The following is a 22846-nucleotide window of genomic DNA, read 5'->3' as shown; positions in this document are numbered from 1 at the left end:
ATTAACATAGGCAAGTTATTTTGTACTAGTTATACAACTGCTAAACCATTAAATTAAGTTTGGCAAAAAAATAATAATGATTAATTTTTCTCCAAGCTGTTAATTTAACAGTTTGACATTTACATAACTAACGTGCAGTTACTTTCCTATGCTAATCCAGCACCTGTCTAATTATTAGCTCAGAAGAGAAACTACCACATAATCTTAATTAAACCTAATATGAATTTGTCTCAAGTTAACATGTTGAAAGTAATCTGAAGGAAAATAACTGTTTTCAAAATTGCTGTGATATCTAACTTGAAGTATTTTTCATTCTGCAGGGCTGGATTGACAACTTCAATGGGCCAAGTGGGATTTTCATTGCTGTAAGTATTTAATTTTGTTTTTTATTGTTACAAATCAGAAAAGTTAAGCTCTGTAAATGGAGGTTCTTGGAAAATAAGCAAAAAACAGTCCTTTTTACGCAATGTTGTACTATCTATCCTGATCCAGGAAGACAGATTGCTGCTGGTCCACCTTCATGTGGCCAGGCTCAGGCTAGCAGCATGGATGATCTCAGTCGAATACCTTTCAGGGAACATTTTCCAGGGATGGTACTGCAGGGGAGCTCAGCACTAGAAGATTCTCTCTTGCTTAGCAGAAGGGATTATCTTGCTTTTATATCACTGCAATGAATGTAGTACTGTTGCCTGAGTATATTCTCTATAATGGTAAACATGAAAGTATATAGATCACTTTTGCAGTGTAGGTTCCTGTCCACTCTCCTTCATGTCTTAAGGGTACCATCGTTAGTAATCTGCAGTGGGATAAGACACGTGCTTTAATTTCAGTCTGCATGAAGATGAGACAGCTACTGTGAGTAATATAAAAGAAATCATCTTCTAATCTGTTATTGTCCCATCATTACTTAAAAAGACAAAAAACAGACTCACCTCCTATGTTAAGAAGTCACTTCCAACACAAAATATGAGTCCTTTAAAGCATGTTGCAAGTTCCTGAGGGCTTTACAGACTGAAGACTGAGGTGAGAGGGTGTCCCTAAGCAGGCAGACTACATAATACCCTTTTCATCAAAAAAGAACCAAAAATGGCAGAGGGGTGGTCTACATTTTTGCTATGCATTGAACAAATGTCCTGGGAATGACAGAAAATCAACCCTACTGGAAGGAATTTCTGAATAGCTCTCAAAGTCTAAACAAAATTGTAGATATCCTTCAGAGTTATTGCCCATGGATAAGGACTGCGCTACAACACTGATACCCACACTTAATTTTATGCATCTGCTGTTAGGGTGAGTGTGCTCACACAGTTTGACTTTGCTGTTTTTCTCATCAGAATATACTTTGTAAAATCTTAAAATACTAAACGTTAAGGAACTTGTATTGGTGCACTCTGAAGACTAATAAAAAAAGTTTTGATGATGTTTCTGGAATAGCAAAGAATGTAAACTGCTGCATTTATACTTTACAGCATCCTAGCTATACAGTAATATAATTTCTATACCCTGCACACTTATCCATGACCTATTATGAAGTTATGTGCAAAGGGTTCAGATTACAACTTTTACTCCATCAAAACAAACTGATCAAATAAACATGATGCACATTCATTGTTCTATCTAAAATAATGCATTATTAACACAAAAAGCTGACTTCTGCAAAACTGAAATTTGAGCAGTATAAAGGGTTCCAGTATATTTTCAACATACATAAAAAAAAATTACAGTTCCTTTGGAAGCTATCAAATGTAATCGTATCCTATTTGTATTGCTGTATATTATATTTGTTATGTTACTGTAAACAAATCATTGTAATTACTGCATTTGTTCTATTACGTATATTAACACCACAATTGCTTGCCATTACACTAAGACAAAGTAAGGCAACTGATGCAATATGCCACTAGTTGCATATTCTAATGTTGTTTTTTGCCCTTCAGCCTGTTGTATATCACCTTCCTACTGCACTGAACCAAATTTCATTGTTGAATAGTGTATTTGTATTGATGCTGTACATAAAGTTTGGCCTTATTTGTTATTTTAGTTAACAAGATTTTTGTTACCAAATGCTAGATATAAACAATAATCTGAGTAATTCAGAGCACCAGAAATTTCTTTAAGTTTTTTTATGGTTATAGAAGGAAAATATTATACTTTTTCCATTTAAATTAATGTCAGAGCTACCCACATAATCTGGTTTAACTGTGTGAGCCAAAACATGAGCATAGGCTTAGCAAAAGCTGAGAATTCATTGTACATGAGTTGCTGAGTAGAAATTGTTTTAACTATTTAGGTTGGTAAATGCTTCCCTTCGCTCTGAGTATATTTGCATGGCTTTGATTCTCTCGGTCATATACTGGGGAAGCCAAATTAGTCACGACCATACCTCTCAACCTAGAAACATCAAAAATCTGGACAAGGTCCATGAAAAAATAGGTACAAATCTGTACGCTGATTAACATCGGATTTGCATACATATTTACGAAACCTCACCCACTCCAATGGAATTGTGGGATACCAACTTTCAAATGCAAACTGAAGAACAGGCAAACAAAATATGGCACCAGAGTCCCCCTGCAGCCACTCCGATGTCCCATTGCCTGGCTATTTCACCCCATTTACCATAAACACTAATGTATGCATACTGCTTTGCTTCTACAATGATTATTTGGATTTTATTTTTACAGCACAACAATGCACAAACACTAATAGACATCTTGTAAAAGCAATATTGTCTCACAATGAAAATAGACTTGGCATTAAAACTTGTCTGCCCTTGAAACTTACATTCATTGAAAAAGCATTGAAACCCACACCACATCCAAAGAAAATGCATCTGGCTAGTGGTAGATAAAGATTACCTTTGGGCTGATTTCAAATCACTGGCCCCTTGCACACAAAACAAGAAACATACATGTGTTCTTTTCTTTGATGCATCTTCTTGACTTTATTAAATTATATTCCTTGTATAATACAGCACACTTGTTAGACAGAGTGCATTTTAAATTTATTGTTTAAGCATTTTTCCAGTAGACTGTATGGTAGGCAATGAAACAAAATGCATGAACCAATAATGCCAGAACTGACCAATTCAGAAAATTTTCCATCATAAAAGTCTACTTCCATACCCACACTATAAATAGATTGACAGCAGTGTAAGCCATAGGCATCTTGCACAGCTTCTCACACATTTTCAATTTCATTTTTTTTTTTGGGGGGGGGGGGGCAAAGGGTCTAAAACCAGGGACACATTTTAAACATTGCTTGTCTAATTTTGTAAAGTTGCTAGAATAAAATGTGTTACCATCATGCATTTTAGTAATAAGTCTTGAACATAGGACCATATGCACTACAGTCAGAGCAACATACCACTATGCTAAATCAGCAGCTTCCTGCAAAACAGGAAGACTGAAACTTACTGGCTATCATTTAGTGAATTCATTTCTGACTTCTCACCACAGCTCTCAACCTCTTAGCACAAAAAAACTTGACAAATAAAGCTAATAATGGGGGAATACAAATTCAGTTCTCACTATAGCTCTCAACTCAGCACAAAAAACCTGGGGAATACAAATTCAGTTGTCACTATAGCTCTCAACTCTTAGCAGAAAAAACCTAGGCAAAGCTCACACGTGGTGGTGGCCAAGGACATTAGGCTCTTTTTACCCTGTACTGAAGGTACAAGGTTTGAGCCTGAGTACCTCTAGCCTCCAGGTATATTGAATGGGGAGGGGGGCATTTTCAAACGTGCACACACACACACACCTTACACCAAACCTTGTGCATTTGGGGTCAGAACAGCTCCACTTGCATAACTGCTAGGTCTGCAAAACTCCGTTCCATTCCTGTTCGCATCAAGCTCTCACAAATAACCGTTAGCTCTCCTGTTCGATAAAGTAATTCTGCAGCACATAAAGTTCCTCTTGCATATAGCTCTCCTATTCCCACTCGCATTTGCGGCCAGCCAGAAATGATGTCTGCAGGATGTGAAGCTCCTTCAGCTCAATTCCGACTGGCTGGTAGCCCTGACAGCGCTGATGTCATTGTGCACGTGATGACGTCAGCGCCGACAGTGCGGAAATTGAAAAACAAATCGGAAATTAAGGGGTACCACTCGGGAATCGTGACACCCCTTCATTTGGACCCCAAAACTCTGTAAAAAAACGAGTAATTTGGTGTGGTTGGGGAGGTATGATCATGACCCATGCTGACCCATGCTGACTGTGTTAGCCTACTTCCATGCAAGTGTCTCTCTTGTTTTGGTGTCTGTTCTTCTATCAGTCAGAAATCAAGTTTTATTTGTTCAGTAGTTAAAAACATTTAATCCAGGAGGTAAACAGATTACTCATCTAGACAGTGAAAAATTATGAGACCTCAAGTATCTAGAGAAGGGAATTAAGTCAGTTTTTGATGCACAATATTTCTAAAGAAAAAAGCCTTGAAGCACTGACACATAAATTTCTTTTTCTCAGTACTGTTCAGTTCACTGAACAATATTAATGTTTCTGTAAATCATTCATCTACCTTTAAAGTAAACATCTGCCCGATAAGCTAAAAAATAGCTTTTTGCTACTGCAAAGTCAGATCTCAGTGTCAAATGATGAAACTAAATCAGTTTGTTGAATGCCTTTATTGCTCAATAGAGCTTGAAGGTGACTTGTATTAGGAGGGTTTCTTTAACGAAACAATTTCCTCTGCCAGATGACATAAAGATGTGCTTGAACTTTTTTATCACACTTGGCATCTTTATTGCATTATAACCCAAGGCAAGCTCGCGAATATATCTATTTATATATTCCCATGAAATTCTCATTTTGTTATCCCCTACTTTATTGAAAATCAAAAGCTGTTATTTTCTTTCTGATTTGTTGAACAGACTTATTTAAAGACATTTTACACCAAAAATGTGATTTTTATTTTTCAGTGATTTTCCTCGCTTTTTCAATGAAATTTTGGTAAATTATAAACAAAATATTCTGAAGCCAATTCTGACACGAACACTTAGTGAATTGCGACAATTAATAATAAGCTGTAGATGTAATCATGTATAATTCTGCCTCAAATGCACTAGTCAGTCTTTTAGCCACTCTTTGAAATGAATAGATCTGAGTTCTTCTCTGTACTGTAGAATGAAAAAAAAGAACAACATATGTAAAATGACTGTAATCTTTATTGATAATACAGTCTCTAAGTTGCATGGAGTGCAGGCATCACATTCTATAATATGACTTTTTATAGACAAATAAAAAAATGACACGCTAGAACAGATTATACGGAGTGGACTCTGCTTTAAAAGAACTTTCCAGCACACAAAATGAATTGGTATACAAAGCCATACTGAAATTCGCTTCCTAAGTGTACTTAATAGAATCTTTACATTTAAATAGGGATTCATTTGTAATAAACAACAAAACCACTTCTCTTAGTCTATGGAGTACTGGATCAGTGACTTTCTAGCACTTGTTCTGTCAAGCAGTCACAAACTAGTAATAGTTTCCACTGTGGAAATCAACTCACAGAGCTACAGTGAATCTTCTGTTGCAGCCAGAAAGATAATCATATAAGTCTTGGTCATAGAGATTATCAGGCAGCTTTCCTATTTTTTTTTTTACTTTTTGGTTTTAGTACTAGAGATGACAGAACTTTCAATGAAAATTACAAACTAGACATGATGCATGTGAAGCAGTTCATTCTTGCAGGACAGTCTAGCCTTAAAGGCTTTGCTGGAAAAGCTACTTCTGGGGCTCCACCTCAGTTGAATAACCAAACTGCTGTGTCATATCAGAGAAGGCAGCAGGACATGTGGCCATATGGCCTTTGCAGAGATTTGATCCCTAGTTATCAGTGGTCATAGACAGAAGCACCATTCTCTTAGTAGTTAACATCCAGTGGACTTGAACATGTCTGTGGATTGAGTGAGCTTCATCACCATTCCTCTCCCAGGCTGTTATGATGATGTGTTGGCTAAGATCTTTCAAAACTGGGTCAATCTAGACATTATCCTTTCGATCATTTGGGAAAGTGCTGTGTCATGCAGTCTTCTACAAAGTGCAGTAGAGCTGGGAAGAGTTCAAAGTAAATGCATCTTCTGTTCTGTGGCAAAAGGTTTTTCTATATCTTCCCCTCAGTTTCACAATTTCCAGCCTCACTGCAAAGTTCAGAGTTCATGGAAGAAAGACCAGAGGTAATTATTGTCAGCCAATGGTGGTAGTAAATGGTGGGATTTAAGGCTCCTGACAGTCCAGAGAATACTGTTAGTCCTTGATATGGGGTTCTTCTTGGCTTGGGCAATAATAATCTCCACCTCAGAGACTGCCTGCTAGTTTAAACACACGGACTCTATAAGACCTTCTGGGGGGGTCAGAAGTAAACAAGGCTTTCAGGGTGCCTTCAGCTCAGTCACTCAGTTTGCAGGTGACCCTGACCTATGTCAGGTAACAGTATGATTTGAGCCTTAGTTATTCTACTGTCAGGGTGCATGTGTCATCTGTTTCTGTCCATTATGACCATGTGCAGGCAGGACTGTCATCCAACACCTGCTATTCAGACAGCTCTTTAAAGGAGTGCTGAGGTTCTGCCCTCCTACAGTCTCATTTATTTTAATGTATTTTAGTAGTTTATTGATGGTTATGTTAAGAGCTGTTAGCTTTACACCTAAGATATGATTTAATTCAGATAGTTAAAATTGGATATTTTGCAAGTAGTGACATATTTCATTTGGCTAGTTTGGCTTTGTTATATATCACTGAGTGTCAGTTTAATGAGGGTCTCTCTGGTCAATTTCATCTTGCTGATACTGAACTCCCCCATCACTATTTTATACAGGAAATCAGTGCCACTGTGGTTTTTAAGTGAGCACCGGCAATGATTAATTTCTTTTTTTTAGATTTCCCCTTTCTATGGGTGTAATGGTAGGGTTGATTATGACTTCAGGGGAAATGGGGGGTTTTCTCCTTCATGTGGGTTAGGGCTTGTCCACCTCCAAAAAAATGTTTATATTTTTTCATGAGGTTGAATTCCCAGCCATTTGTGCTTAATGACATATTTCCTCATCAAGGTGTAACTCAGTAAACTACAGAGGAAGCAGTTAGTTGCAGTTTATTTGTTGTTTTTTCTTCCATTCTTTTTTATTCTTTTTTACAAGTTAATATGATCAAATTTTGTTCCAAGAGGATTGATTTAGGTGGAAATTGTTGTTTTTGAGAGGGGGGGTGTGTGTGGGTTTGTGTGTGTGTGGGTTTGTGTGTGTGTGGGTTTGTGTGTGTGTGGGTTTGTGTGTGTGTGGGTTTGTGTGTGTGTGTGTGGTTTGTGTGTGTGTGTGTGGGTTTGTGTGTGTGTGGGTTTGTGTGTGTGTGTGTGTGGGTTTGTGTGTGTGTGGGTGTGTGTGGGTGTGGGTGTGTGTGTGTGTGTGTGTGTGTGTGTGGGTTCGTGTGTGTGTGTGGGTTCGTGTGTGTGTGTGGGTTCGTGTGTGTGTGTGGGTGTGTGTGTGCTGTTTGCTTTTTTATGTTTATGTATTCAGAATGAAATGTTTAGTTTCAATTTTTACTAAATCGCATAAATATAGCATTTTTTAGTGGAGGTGATAACCTGCCACAGATGGTAATAAATGTGGAAGAGCTGCAAAGTTATCTACACTCTACCAAATAAATATTATTTATCACACCACTTTATCTGGGTCACCCTTTAGGATAATTTAAAATAATGTGCGCCAGAGTAAGACTGTGTTTTATGCCATCAGTAACACCCTTGTAATCTTGCAATAGAGAAAATCAGTGATACATTGTCATTGTGCAGTTATTACCATTCACAGGGTGGAGAACACATTAAAACTTTCTGCTGAAAACAAAAATCACTACATTTGTGTGAGAAAACAGTTTCAGGTGCCCAATAAATTAACTTATGGTTGTCAGAAAATAATATTAGCTTCTTCTAGACATGATGGTCTTCTGCTATCTGGCTTAAAAGGAAGTAGATACATTTCCTATGTCTTTTATCTAGCTTATGAAATACCCAAATTAGGAAAGCAACCGAAAAATACAAATTTTTTACTAAGGCTGCATTCCCAGATTGGAATATGAGCTTCTTGGTTATACTGTGAAACCCTGAATGTTAGAATGCCAAGGAACAAATAATCCAAAAACCCAACCCCAAATCTCCAATGGATGAAACGCTCAGCTGCAGTGTTTTTTGCAGGGTGGTGAGCCACCCTCCCACAGTTCCTCAATGTGTGGGCTGAACCTTATATAGACCAACTCCATAATTGCACCAACTGAAAATAAGGGAATCTCAGTGCACATTTATAAATCAAATTGGCAGTGAGTTACTATGGAGAACAGCAATAGTCGATTGTGTTCTTCAGCTCCTTGTGCTTCAGACAATGGATACTTGAGGAATTTTACCTCGGCCATTTATAGATATATCTTTCTTACAGATTTTTAGAGAATATATCTTACAACAGAAATGTTAATGAGGGTTCCTACAATCTACAGCCAAGAAAAAACTAAGGAACTTTGTAACAGTATATTAACTACTAAATAATACCCTTTTAGTGGACTTTAAGTAACCCAAACTGTGTGTTATAATATGGTGTTTTAGTATAACGAGATGTCGAATCAAATGTGTCTAGCATGCCTAACACCTAGTCTGTTGTCTTTTACCAACCAACTCTGTAACTTTAAGCAGAAGTCTAGTGATTCAAATCAGAATATATGTATTTGTATATCGTGCACAGTGCCTGGTTTACCTAGAATTTGTGGCATAATTGCACTCATCTGCCACTGCCTTTGCTGTTGAGCAGGGTGTTGTTACTCAGCTGGCTCTTAACAGTTTTGGGGCTTGTGATGCTTACAGGAATATCTCTAAATCTGAGGCTAATCCTTAAACACAAGCAGTCGTGAAGAGAATGTTTTGCTTTTTTAGGAGTTAAATAGTCTACGTTATTTATTTAAGCAGGCTTATGTACTATTTTATTTAAATTTACTGGGGAGTTTTCACAAATTTATGTAAGTTGTTAAACCTTCACATGCATTGAGAGCTTTATACTCTTCCATACCTCATAACACAAACAAAAAAGTAGCCATTTGCTGAGAAGTTGTAATGGGGTCAAGTAGTGTTAGCTTCTTGGAGGGAGATGAAAGATCGAAGTGAAGCAATGTAGCAGTGTTGTTGTGAATGTATCACAAGCAGTCGAATCCCTATGCTGCAATGACAGATTTGTCAACACCACAGCACTGAAACCAAGTCTGCAAACAGCTGTCAGCAATGACTTTCATATATTATGACATCTATGACTATTCTCTACTTGGACACAAAATGTCTTTCTTGTATACCCATTGTTTCACTGAACAACAAAGTAAAATCATACAGAATCACACATTTAAACTCTAGTAACCATTTTGTTGTAGTGGTCTTCAAACAAATTAGCATGGGACAAAGTTTCTCACCCCCATGCAGAAACTGTTCTCCGTGTAGCCACTGCAATTTATATTATGAACTTGGAGGTCACTACAGGACAGATAAAACATCCTACAACAGCCTAGCATTCTAGCAACACCATTTGCAGATTACTTTATTTACTCCAGCAGCTCAAGATTCAGGTTACCTCCCTGCCAGCCTCAGATACCTCCTTTCTAAGGAGATGAGCATCACTCAGTAGTTAAACCAGCAAATGGTGGTTTCAGTGCAGATATCCCCACAGATTAAGACTTGTTGGGTACTTTAGATCGGGGAAAAAGAACATGAATGCTATGCTTCCAGGTTTGGAAACAGTGAATCCAGTGATGGATAACTACTATATTAACCAGCTGTAAAATGTTGTGCAGATAGAAAACATGCATTGGTCTTGTAAATGATTGGAGGGAAAAACTGATTAGCCCTTCTGGAACACTGTACTTGGGAGGTGCTTAAACCTTCTGCAGAGATGGACTTTCCAGTTGCTAGAGGTTACTGTGTTGCTAACTGAATGTCCAAGGCTACTGAATTTCCTGAAGTGTCTCTTCTGACTATTACTATCTTGTAGACTCGTACTGTAGTTTTATCAGCTGCCCATTAGCAGAATATTATCAAATCTTAATGCACTTGTAAATCATTTGCCCTGATCATTTATGTGCGACTTGCACAGGTATCACTATCTGAACGACAGTTTTCATGTGACTCTTGCATCTTCAGCATCACTGAACAATAGACAGTATGAATAGCAACATAGACAGAGCAACTAGGATGTGAAGTTACCAAGTAATACATGAGGTGTGTGCAGGAGCAAAGCCCCTAACAAAAGTTTTATGTTTAAATCTACATCCTAGTGAAAGGTACTTAATAACTTCAGCAGCTATGACTCCATTGTTTTGGTTGGTTTAATTTCTCCAAGTTTTTTGGGTTTCTAATACCATGATGGGAATTGACCCCATTCCTAAGTCAAATTACAGTTAAAGCTCATGAAATTAGTATTGCTTCAATCTTTAATTTTAACCAAAAGTGTTCTTTGAGCACCCGCAGTGTGCCCAGAAATAACTCCTCCTGCAATTCATATAGACTTGCATGTATCGGTAGCATATCTAAATACAACTGTAAATTCTTTTATATGACCCATTGCTTCTTGTACTATTAGAACTGTCTGGGTATCCTTCTACATGCTTTCAAATCCTGGAATTATGACTTTCTGTCTCTGTACATAAGACACTCATCACTGGGTGTAGCTATTTCAATGATCAGTGCTACTTTTGTCTTCTTTTCATGGACTACTATATCTGGTTTTCTCGCATCTGTTTTTTGAACTGTTCATAACTGGTGATCCCATGTGATATAAACTTAATTTCTATAATGCTTTGTGGCTCATGTTTCCAGTGCTTCTCAGCTACTTCAGTAATGTTTGCACAATCCTGAAATGCAGCAGTCTTGCCACATTATTATGCCTTTCAGTGTACAGGCCCTCTGCCATCAAGTGTATCACACCCAGCAATAAGATGTGCTGCTGTTTCCAGTTCTGTTGTACAAAGCTTACATTTGTCTGTTTCTCTGACATGTTCAATGGACTTTGCAAACCAACATGTATGTAGTCCACTATCCTGGGCTGCCAATATTAATTTCATCTTTTGGTTTAAATTCGCCTCTCCTTAACCATTCCTGATCGTGATTGACATGAGGTTGTTCCAGGAGTTTTCTGCACTTGCAACTATATTTATGCATTTTCCACATTTCTTGCTCTCTCATCTGATCCTTCACCTTATATTCTTTCTTTTGTTTTTTGACACATTCAGTTGCTGCCTGATTTTTGTCTGCTTCTAGTTTGATGTCCATTCCTGCTTGACACCAATATACTTTTGCTAAACTAAGCAAGGAAATCATCTTAGACTTGTTCTCCCCATGGCATCAGATATGTATGCAGTCCTACAATTGCAGATCAGTACTTGTTGTCATTTTTGAGGAGGCTCATCCCTCCCTCAGAATGGGGAATATATAATCTTGGCATGCACTGATATTTATAATATCATTTGATAATCATGAAGCATTTTTCTTGTATCCCTGTCTTACTGATCCGATATCTTTTGGACACAGTCACCCCAAAACTATAAGTTAGAAAAGAAGGGCAAATTGGTTTATAACATGGACTTTGTTCATAGATGTTAGAGCTGTTTTGTGTATTAATTTTAGTATTCTAAAATATTCCTTACTAAGTTTTATTTGCATTTGTTCATGTTTTACTGTTAATCCTTACCAAATATTTATACACTCCTTATGCTCAAGTCCCTTTATATCACATTCCTGTCCCAAACTGATATTTTCTTGGTGATGTAACTTTCCAGCTTTAAAGGTTGCTTTTGCACATTTATCAAGACCAAATGGCATTCTTATACCATCTGAGAAAGGTTTGACCAATTGTAGTTGTGTTTTCATTTCCTCATCTGATGAACTGTACAGTTTTAAATCGTCCACAAAAAGAAGATAAGTCCTTACACTTTCTTGTTTTCTGGGAATGATATTTTAACTATGACCTAATCTGTTAAGTCAGCAGTTTAAATGCTTAAGGGCAAGACAAAAGACACCCTGGAATAGTCCTCTTTGAATTTTTATCCCTGGGATGATAATTTGTCCTTTGTCATGATTTAGCTGCAAAGTGGTTTGTCATGGTCACTGTAAGATAATCAATCAATGTCGTATGTATCTTGTATATCTGTAAGACTTCTTTAACTATGAATGCGGAATGCTGTCAAAATAATTTTTTGTAATCTATCCATGACATACTTCGATTCTTTCCTTTTTTGCAATTCCCCATTATGACTTTATGTAACAACAAATAATCCTTTGTTCCATATTACTTTCTTTTATTACGCTTTTGTTCTATTGCCATGATTGAGTCTTCTTCTAAATGGCTATAAACTCTGTCAGCGTCAATTCCAGTATATAGTTTATACATCGTTGAAAGGCATGTTTTGTTCTATAGTTTTTAGGATGGCTTACAGGTTCACTCTTAAGGAGGAGTATCATTTTACTTGTTAACCCGGCTGGTGTGTGTTCGGGGTGTGCATATAAGTAGTTCTTACTCAGGACTAAATCTTCATGTAAAGATGTTAACACTTTTAGCTAGAACTTTGGTATTATATCTGGGGCTGAGGTTTTTCATTTAGGAGCTTTTCTTAATTTTGTTTAAAGTTTTCTGGCCATTACTTCATACCGTTTCATATCCTGTGCATTTGAATTTCTTACAATTTATTTTACTTCTTCTATCCATTCAGCATCTTTATTATGTTCCACCAGGTCTTTGTAGATATTTCTCTAAAATGTATCTATTTCTTCATTTTTGGTGGTATTTTCACTCCTTTTGCTTTGTTTCCCAGTTCTCTATAAATCGTATTTTAGGTCATCAATGAATTGCTTATTTTGTACTTTTCCTATATATTTATCTGCATATCTTGTACATTTTTCTGCCTGTGCTGATATCTTTAGTTTATTATTTGCAGTAATGCAACAGATCTTGGTCTGTTCTAATAATGTACATTGCTTTTTGCCACATCTCTCTTTTTAAGTAATTTTTTGATCTGTTCCTGCTTCTATACTCTTCTAACAATAACACTTCTTGTCTTAATTGCTTTATAGTTTTTTTTCATTGATCTTAATATGTCTATCCAACTTTATTAAATCAAGCAACTCTTCCCTTAGATTTTTTTCTTCTACACTGAGGGCACATTGTTTACTCTGTTTCCTGTGAGCATTCTACAGAAAGTTCCAGAACTACTTCCTGTGACATATTCTCTTCAGCTGCATCCTGTGTCATCTATTGCCCTTTCATATGGGAACTCACTGGCCTATCACTCCTTAATATTGACTGCATCAGAATTGCCACCGTTTCCTGTTCCTTCCATTGCTGTGCAACTCCAGCTGAACTTTTTTTTACTGGTTTCCTACTGAAGGCTGCAGAGTATCTTAATGTGGCACCTGATCAGATGCTTCCCATTCCGCCTGTTTCTCCTCAGTTTGGGGACTCACTGTTCCATCATGCTGTGATGTTACCAGAGTTGGATTTCCTACACTACACCCTTCACTTTGCAGGTAATCCATAACTTCAGTTTCTATTTCTTTAACATATCTGTTACTAATCCTTTTTCTACTTTGCCCCTTTGTTTTCTTATTTTTTATTTTTTTTTTTTGTATTGTAAAATTTTCCATATATGGATGCCTTTGCCAATATTTCTCTTCAAATATCTTAGGTGTTGCTTTTTGGCATTGAATAGTTTTGCTTTATCCTTTGCATGAATGCTGCACCATATTAAATCTCTTTTTCTTTCTCATGTCAGTGTTTCTTCAGATCTCCCCTGCTCCACCTGTTTCTTCATTCTTTGGAGACTCATTGTTCCATCGTGCTGTGACATAACCTTCAGTTTCACTCTTCATTGTTTCTCTAAATCTTTTGGGTTTCTAATACCAAGATGGGAATGGACCCCATTCCTAAGTCAAAATACGATTAAGGTTCATGAAATTAGGATTGTTTCAATCTTTGATGTCAGCCAGAAGTGCTCTTTGCAGCACCCGAATGTACCCAGTAATGACTCCTTTTGCAATTCATACAAGGTTACCTGTATCGGTAACATCTCCAAATACGATTTTAGATTATTTTTTATCTGGGTATCTTTCTTTCACATTGCTCTCATTTCTGCCTGCAAATTCTGATGTTTTATGATTTTGTGTCTCTCTCTACACAAAACACTGTAGTCACTGGGTGTGGAAATTTCAATGATCAATGCTACTTTTGTCTTCTTTTCATAGACCACTATATCCGGTTTTCTAGTGTCTACCTTTTGGACTGTTGGTAATGGGTAATCCTATCTGATGTAGACTTAATCATTTTCTATGATGCTTTGTAGCTCATATTTCTAGTGTTTTTCAGCCACCTAAGTATCACAATGTTTGCACAATCCCCAGTGCAATAGTCTTGCCACGTTATTATGCCTTTCAGTATACAGTTCTTCTGCCATTAGTATGTCACAACCAGTGACAAGGTATGCAACTCTTTCCAGTTCTGTTTTACAAAACCTACATTTGTCTGTTTCTCCCACATGTTCAATGGACTTTGTAAACCAACGTGTATGTAGCCCATTATCTTGGGCCACCTAACCTTTCATCTCTTGGCTTGAATTTGCCTCTCCTTAACCAGTCCTGCATTCGATCCTGATTAACATGGGGTTCTTCCAGAAGTTTTCTGTGCTTGCAACTATATTTATGCATTTTCCACATTTTTTGCCTTCTCTCCTGGTTTGTTACCTTATATTCTTTCTTTTGTTCTTTGGCACATTCAGTTCCTGCCTGATTTTTATTTACTTCTGGTTTGATTTCCATTCCTGCTTGACACTGATATGCTCATGCTAGAATAAGCAGGGAAGTCATCTTAGATTTATTCACCTCAGGTTTCAAAACTTTCACTAGATTTGGGTCTTGTGAGGTCAGCAGATGTGTGCAGTCCCATGATTGCAGATATATACATGTAATCAATTTTAAGGAGGTCTATACCTCCTTCTGATCAGGGAATATGTAATCTTGGGTATGCACTGACTTTTGTAAGTCATCTGGTGAGCATGAAGCATCCTTCTTGTTTTCCTGTCTAATCTATCTAAAATATTTTGGGGCCGGTCAGTCACTCCAAAACTGTAAGTTAGGACAGGAAGAGCAAATCGGTTTATAGCTTAAATTTTGTTCCTAGATGTCAATGCTGTTTTCAGGATTAATTTAAGTCTTCTAAAATATTCCTTACTAAGTTTTATTTGAATTTGTTCATGTTTTATTGTTGAGCCTTCATCAATTCCCAAATATTTATACACCCCCTTTGCTCAAGTTCTTTTATATCACATTCGTGTTCTAAACTGATGTTTTCTTGGTGCTACAGTTTTCTTGCTTTTAAGGTTACTTTTGTACATTTATCAAGACCAAATGACATTCTTATATCATCTGAAAAAGTTTTGACAACTTGCAGTTGTGCTTTCAGTTCCTTATCTGATGAGCTATACAGTTTTAAATCATCGAGAAAGAGAAGATGAGAAGTCTTTACTGTTCGTTGTTTTCTAGGAGCCAAATTACAGCCATGGCCTAAGCTGTTAAGTAGGCAGCTTAATGTGTTCAGGGCAAGACAGAATAGCAACGGTGAGAGAGAGTCACCCTGGAATATCCCCCTTTGAATTTTTATCCCTAGAATAATAATTTGACTATTATCATGGCTTAATTGCAAAGTGGTCTGCCACTGTTTCATGGTCACTGTAATGTAGTTGATCAGTGTAGGGTGTATCTTATATATTTTTAAGCATCTCTTATCCGTGAATGTGGGATGCTATCAAATGCTTTTTTGTAGTCAGTCCATGCCATAATTAGATTCTTCTCCTTTCTACAGTTCTCCACAATGACTTTATTTAACAACAAATGATCCTTTGTTCCATATGACTTTCTTTTATTGCCCTTTTGTTCTATTGCCATAATTGAATTTTCTTCTAAATGACTAAACTTTGTCAGCATCAATTCCAGTGTATAGTTTAAATGTTGTCAAAAGGCAAGTTATTGGTGTATAATTTTTAGGGGAGCTTGCAGGTTCACTCTTAAGTAGAAGCATTGTTTTTCCTGTTAGTCAGGTTGGTGTCTGTTTGGGGTGTGCATATAAATAGTTCTTACTCATGGCTAAATCTTCATACAAAGATGTTAATACTTTTAACCAGAAGTTAGGTACTGCATCTGGGCCTGGGGTTTTCCAATTACAGTAGAGAGTCGAATATCTGAACTAATTGGGACATAGGGTAGTTCGGATCAAATTGTTCGGATAATCAAACATATAATTGAATCAGATAAAAAAACTTCTAAAATCTTGTTTTTTTTTTCTTCTGCATGCAAGAATACACTTTTCAAAACATTTAGTGATTCCAATGGACGGTAAAGAATATTTTTCACACACAAGCTGGATACAAGCTCAAAAAACATGCTCAAGCAAATATGTATAATATTTATATATTCAGACTTTAATATTTTTACTACCCGAAAACTTTGGAAGGCTGGTTCTGATAAACTGACATTTCTGATAATCAACATTCAGATAATTGACTCTCTACTGCAGAGGCTTTTCTTAACTTTGTTTCAATCTCTCTGGCTGTTATTTCATCCCATTTCATATCCTGTACCTTTAAACTTCTCATTCTTTCTTACTTCTATCCATTTAGCATCTTTGTTATGTTCCACAGTATCTTCATAAATACTCCTCCAAAATGTATCTATTTCTTTTTTTTTTTTTTTTTTTTTTTTTTTTTTTGTGGTCTTTTAATTCCTTTTACCTTGTTTCCAAATTCTCCATAAAACTTTTTTGGGTCATCAATAAATTGCTTATTTTGTACTTTTCCATTATATTTATTTGTGTATCTTCTAAGTTTTTCTGTGTGTGCTGAAATTTTTAGTTTATTATTTTCTATAGTGCATAATAGATCCAGGTCTGTTCTAATACTACACATTGCTTTTATCACATGTATCTTTGTTGATATGTTCCCCCTTCTAACAGTGATACTTCTTGTCTTAATTGCTTTATAGTTTTCTCTGTTTAATACTTCTGTGATGGTATTCGATTTTTCCCCTTCCTTTCCCTTACTAGCCTGTGTTCTTGTGGAAGAACTTTATCAGTTATTAATTTAGCTGCACAGTAATATATCCTGTTTACTTCTGTTATATCGCATGGATCTCTATGGACAGTCCTAATTACTGTGTTCATTTGTTTTATCAAACTTCTGACTTTCTTTTTTACCTTCTGCAGTCTATTTCTTTTATTGATCTTTAATACATCTATCTAAGTGTATTAAATCAAGCAACTCTTCTCTTGCTCATTTTGTTCTAAACTGAGGGCAGATTTTTTGTTTTCCATTTCCTGTGGGCATTCTATAGAAAGTTCTATAGCATCTTCCTGTGCCACATTCTCTTCAGTTTCATCCTGTGTCATCCGTTGTTCTGTCATATGGGAACTCACTGGCCTATTTCTCCCCAACATTGACTGCGTCAGAGTTTCTACAGTTTCCTGTTTCTTTCCTTGCTGTTCAGCTTCAAGTGAATGTTTATACTGGTTTCCTGTGGAAGGCTTCAAAATATCTTGATATGGCATCTGGCCAGTTGTTTCCTGTTCCACTGGTTTCCCTTTAATTTGGATGTTCATTGCTGTATCATGTTGTGGTACTTTCTGAATTAGATTTTCTATACTGGATCCTTCATTTCGCAGGTACTCTATAACCTCCGTTTCTATTTCTTTAACTTCTCCATTACTAATTTCCTTTTCTACTTTTCCTCTTTGTTTTCTTATTTTTTGTATTGTAAAGCTTTCCATGTCTGGATTCTTTTGCCTGTATTTCTCTTCAAATATCTTTGGTGCTGCTCTTTTTGTATTGATTAGTTTTGCTTTCTCCTTTGCATAGATATTATACCATATTAAATCTCTTTTTCTTTCCCATGTCCATATTTCTTCTTCGCATGTCTCCTGATCTTCCTGTTTCTCCTTATGTTGGGGACTCGTTCCATCTTGCTGTGATGTGACCTGTGTTGAACCTTCTACACCAAATCCTTTACTTTACAGGCACTCCATAACTTCAGTTTCTATTTTTTTTTTTAATTCTACTGTACTAATCTTCTATTCTACATATCCTCTTTCTGATATTATTTTTTTTATTGTGAAATTTTCCGCATCTGGATTCCTTTGCCTGTATTTCTCTTTGAATATCTTTGGAACTGCCTTCTTTATGCTGATTAGTTTGGTTTTCACCTTTGCATAAATATTGCACTGTATCAAATCTGTCTTTCTTTCCCATGTCCATTTTTCTTTTTTATACTTTTTAAAAATGTCTAGGTTTTGTTGTTTATATTTTCGCACTTCCTCAGATGCCTCTTTTTCGAAACAGATCAAAGTTTCTTGGTCTAAATACTGTTTTTCACAATCTGTTGTAAATTTTTAGTTGAAGTTTCTGACACTTTTCTTGTGGAAGTATTTTTCTTTCTTCTAATTTCTCTCAATCTTTTTGTATGTCTTGGTCTAGAAAGTCTGGGCTTTTTGCATAACAGTAACAACACATAATTTCTTTCTTATCCTCAATAGTCCACTCTATCTTTATTGCTCTTCCTTGGCCTATCAGTTTTTGTGATTTTTGTGGACTGCTACTTCCTTCTACAACAGGGGGCGTGGGGGGATTTGATGTCATGCAAGTGTTAGTCACTGACTTACAACAAACTACCAGGGAGAAAGTCTTGCGATAACGTAAGGAGCCGTGTCTGATTCGTGGAGCTACAGTGGTGTTGCCTGTAATAGCGTGAGTGAAGGTGACATGAATGCAAGATGTGTGTTTTAGTATTTTGGTGGGTGTTGTGTCTCTTCCTTTTTTATTTCATGTATTGTTATTTTGTACTGGATTATTAGAATACACTGCTAAGGCTATATTACTCTCCTGCCTTGATGTAGCAGTACAATAATTGAAGACTTCCAGCATATAGATACATACTTCCTTAATTCAACAGTTAATATCAAAACTGGGTACACAGATGTAGCAGTACTATGTTTTGGGGGAATATAGGGGGTGTATGATTTGGAGGAGAGAGATGAACTTTTGAGATATTTTAGAAGCTTGCTGATATTTGTCATCGATACTGGACTAGGTGAAAGATTGTCTATTATAAGTGGACTAGGTGAAAGATTGTCTATTATAAGTGGATGAAGGAACTGAAGTATTATTAATAAAGTGGATGTATAAAGAAGTATATTTAGTGATAAAGGGGAGGAAATGGTTACAGGAAGTGTGGTTGGTGAAGTGAATTTGGGGAAATGTTTACAAACATTTAGCGGTCATGTTGACCTGTTTATCACATGGAAAAGGATATGATGTGACATCTCTTTTTGGGGAGAAAAGTGAATTCATAGATTTCTGAACTTGTTTGGTATTGTGCTCTTGTTGGGAGTTAAAACACTTTTCTTTAAAATTTGTTTGAATGTATTTTACTTGGTTTTGCAGCTGACTGTAGGTTGTTTTGCTTGAGTGGGGTTGTTTCTCTAAAACAAAGAAAAAGGAAAAGTATTCATTATGAGACTGATGTGAGGCATTGGCCATGTAGGAAAAGCTGCTGGTTATGCTGCATTCTAATTGACAAGAAGCTGCACAAACAAAAAATACATACTTTAACAACATAAAAACAGTGCACATCTAGAAATAAATAACTTTAAATGAAAACTAACACAGTAAGAGTGAAAAAAAATTAAAATAAAATAAAGCAATACAAAATAAAAGAATATCAGAAAGCCCCAAACACCAAGTGGAGCAAGTAGACCATGTTGAATCAGCGCCTATTTTGCTGGGAGCTACCCAGCTTAAGGTGGGAGGTAGCAGTCCAAAGAGATCAAAAGGATCTCTCCAACCATCAGCAGCAGCACCTGGCACCTCACTCTGTCAGTTGAGTGCATTGGCTTATTACTGGTAACTGCTACTTCCCATGTTGTGTCACCGCTCAAAGAGCAAGGCTTGAGTGTCCTCTCCAGGGCACAGGCCTAGACAAGAGAATTTGAAGAAACAGCTGATGCCCAGCAGCAGATTCCACCACTCCATGCCACTGATGTAATCCAAGGGGAAAGGCAAGGCCAGTATGACTTGGCATTAGTGTCATTGCATGTTGCTACAGTGAGGTTGAATACAACCTCAAACTGGGTTAAGGGCTCCATCTCCAGATTTTTCCTTAAGGTTTACTCTGAAAGCCTTCACCATGACAAGGTATTGCTACAAGGCAGTGGAACTTTTAAATCGGAGCTTACCTTCTTGTAGGTGGGATGCCTTCCCAGGCTGATGTGTCTCACCTGCCAGAAGTGGTCTGGTAGACAGTACTAAACACACATGCCATACCGGTCTGGTAAAAAGCACAAAACCTGGTAAACACTACAAAACACGTGCCGTAGTGGTCTGGTAGACACTACAAAGCACATACCATAGCAGCCTGGTAAACGGCACAAAACACATCCCATAGCAATCTGGTAAAAAGCACAAAACACATGCCATAGTGATCAGGCAAACAACACAAAACGCATGCAATTGTGGCCTGGTAAACACTGCAAAACACATGCCATAATGATCTGGTAAATACTACAAAACACATGCCATAGTGGCCTGGTAAACAGCACAAAACACATGCAATAGTGGCCTGGTAAACACTACAAAACACATGCCATACTGGCCTGGTAAACACTTCAAAACACATGCCATAGTGATCTGGTAAACAGCAAAAAACAAATGCAGTAGTGACCTGGTAATCACTACAAAACACATGCCATAGTGGTCTAGTAAACACTACAAAACACATGCCATAGAAGTCTGGTAAACCCAACAAAACACATGCCATAGTGGCCTGGTAAGCACTACAAAACACATGCCATAGTGGCCTAGTAAATGCTACAAAACACACACCATGGCCATATGCAATTCACAGACACCATGCACATGTGGAATAAGTACTGCTGTGTCACGGAGTGCTCAAACAGGCCAGGTGTGATGTACATATGCATGTAAGATCGGTCAACCAGTCCATGATTTTTGAAGGGGAGAACAATGGAGAATGGATTCTCAATACCTGCACAAAATACAGAACTGCAAATATGGACTAACCGCAGTTAAACAGTAATTTAGCATCCCTGTTTGCATGAAAAAGTATATGTTTATCAGCAAAACATGTCACTGCAAGAACATCAGAACTCTAGCAGAAAAAAATGTCAGGATGTCTTAAAATGCATTATCAAAATGCTGCACAGAGCAGTAGTGCATTATTTGTACAGACACTGTATAGGAACCACCCTTACTTCTCCTTATAGCAAGGTGATATGTCAAGTCTTCTGCCAAGGTAGTATAATAGAGTACCAGATTACCTCATTAAAATAGATGCAAAACATAACCAGTGAGTCAATAATCCCTATGAATCCCTCATGACTGTGATTGCAGAGTAGTGAAAGGAACTATGTGTTGCCATATCCAAGTGTTATATGAGCACATACACATGAAGTATTTTGTAACCTGAGTATTTATACACAGTCGTTAGGGATGTAGACTGTATCCCACTTGTATCTTGTACCCTAAGTATAACACCTGGCCTGCCTTGTCCATATGTATCCACACAATGCTGTCGTAGTACTGCAAAGTATACTCACCCATATGACAACACAGCAATGCTGTAGGAAGGGTAGAGTGAATGGGGCACCTGCCCTGGGTGCCAGCTTCTTGAGGGAAGGTTTCTGAACTTTTAAAAACATTGGCAGCTTATAATCTGCCATTGGGGTTTACTGTAATGTGTTGAAATGTCTGGAGTTGCATTGCTGAAGCCAAACAAACCAAAACAAGAAAGAATGAAAATGCAGAAGGATAAGAATGAATGTTAAAATATTAAACATCACTAGTCGTCTTCTTTAAACTTGTTTTTTTTGCAGTAGAGGCATGCCCCCTGCACCCACTGAACATATACTAACTCCAAAATTGCCATTTCTCAGAATATTCCCATTTCTTCAACATATGGCATTCTCGGAGTTAGTATATATGTCTGAATTTTTGTCAATTTGGTCTCCATATTACACGACTCAACATTTGAAGTCCTGACATTTGAAACGGGTATCTTTACAGACAGCTTGTAAATTGTCTGTCAAACTGTTATTTTTTTATATATTTTTTTTAAGTTAAACTGTCTTTAAAAAAGTAGAACTGTTTGATAGGCAGTTTATAAGCTGTCACTAAATAACAATTTCTTATAGACCGTGGGGATGGGTGCCTAGTGAGTGTAATTCTCAGGGTACCAAATTTCCGTGTTACAACTCTACAATCACAAATTTTGTTACTGTCTTGGCCCTTGTGATATGCAGCCTTTCTTCTAGTCTTTCTGCCATGTAAAACATGCCAGCATGGATTATGTAAATATGCAGCCTGAGCTATAGAAGGAGATATACAGAGGTTCTTACTAACATGGATTGTGTGATGGTGCATTTATAAAGTTTGTATCAAGTATATATACGTGGATCTAGGATGTTTGATCTAGAGATCAAACGTCCGACTCCATAACCACCAAACACACTAACGAAAGCACTTTAACCGAAAAAGCGCTTTCGTTAAAGCGTGTCGATAAAAAAAAAACTACATTTACATTTTTTCAGGGGAGCTTCGACCCCCCCCTGCACCCCCCATGTGGGGGGCTGTGACCCCCACACCCCCCTACTTTAATATTCTCCCTCCGAGACTGCACTAAAGTGGGGAAAAGGGAATTTTCCCTTATCCGCACCGTAGTACAGCCTCGGCAACAGGCATACTTGCACAACAGTGCTTCTTCGGTAAAAAGCACATTAGCA

At 37.1% G+C, this 22846-nt stretch overlaps 1 protein-coding gene across 2 annotated transcripts in view; it reads left to right on the top strand.

Annotated features, from left to right (window-relative positions):
- The window catches only part of FAR2 (fatty acyl-CoA reductase 2), a 1505975-nt gene that overhangs the window by 1037848 nt on the left and 445281 nt on the right, over positions 1-22846 (top strand). For both annotated transcript variants that reach the window (XM_044088201.1, XM_044088202.1), the window contains one exon: positions 321-365. In XM_044088201.1, coding sequence (XP_043944136.1) covers positions 321-365 — 45 coding nt within the window. The remainder of the gene's footprint in view (positions 1-320; positions 366-22846) is intronic.

The sequence above is a fragment of the Protopterus annectens genome, chromosome 11.part0 (assembly GCF_019279795.1).
Source record: "Protopterus annectens isolate FY-2018-M chromosome 11.part0, PAN1.0, whole genome shotgun sequence".
Classification (NCBI taxonomy): domain Eukaryota; kingdom Metazoa; phylum Chordata; order Ceratodontiformes; family Protopteridae; genus Protopterus; species Protopterus annectens.
Note: the sequence above shows the minus strand (reverse complement) of the source record. Positions and strands in the feature narration are given on the sequence as shown.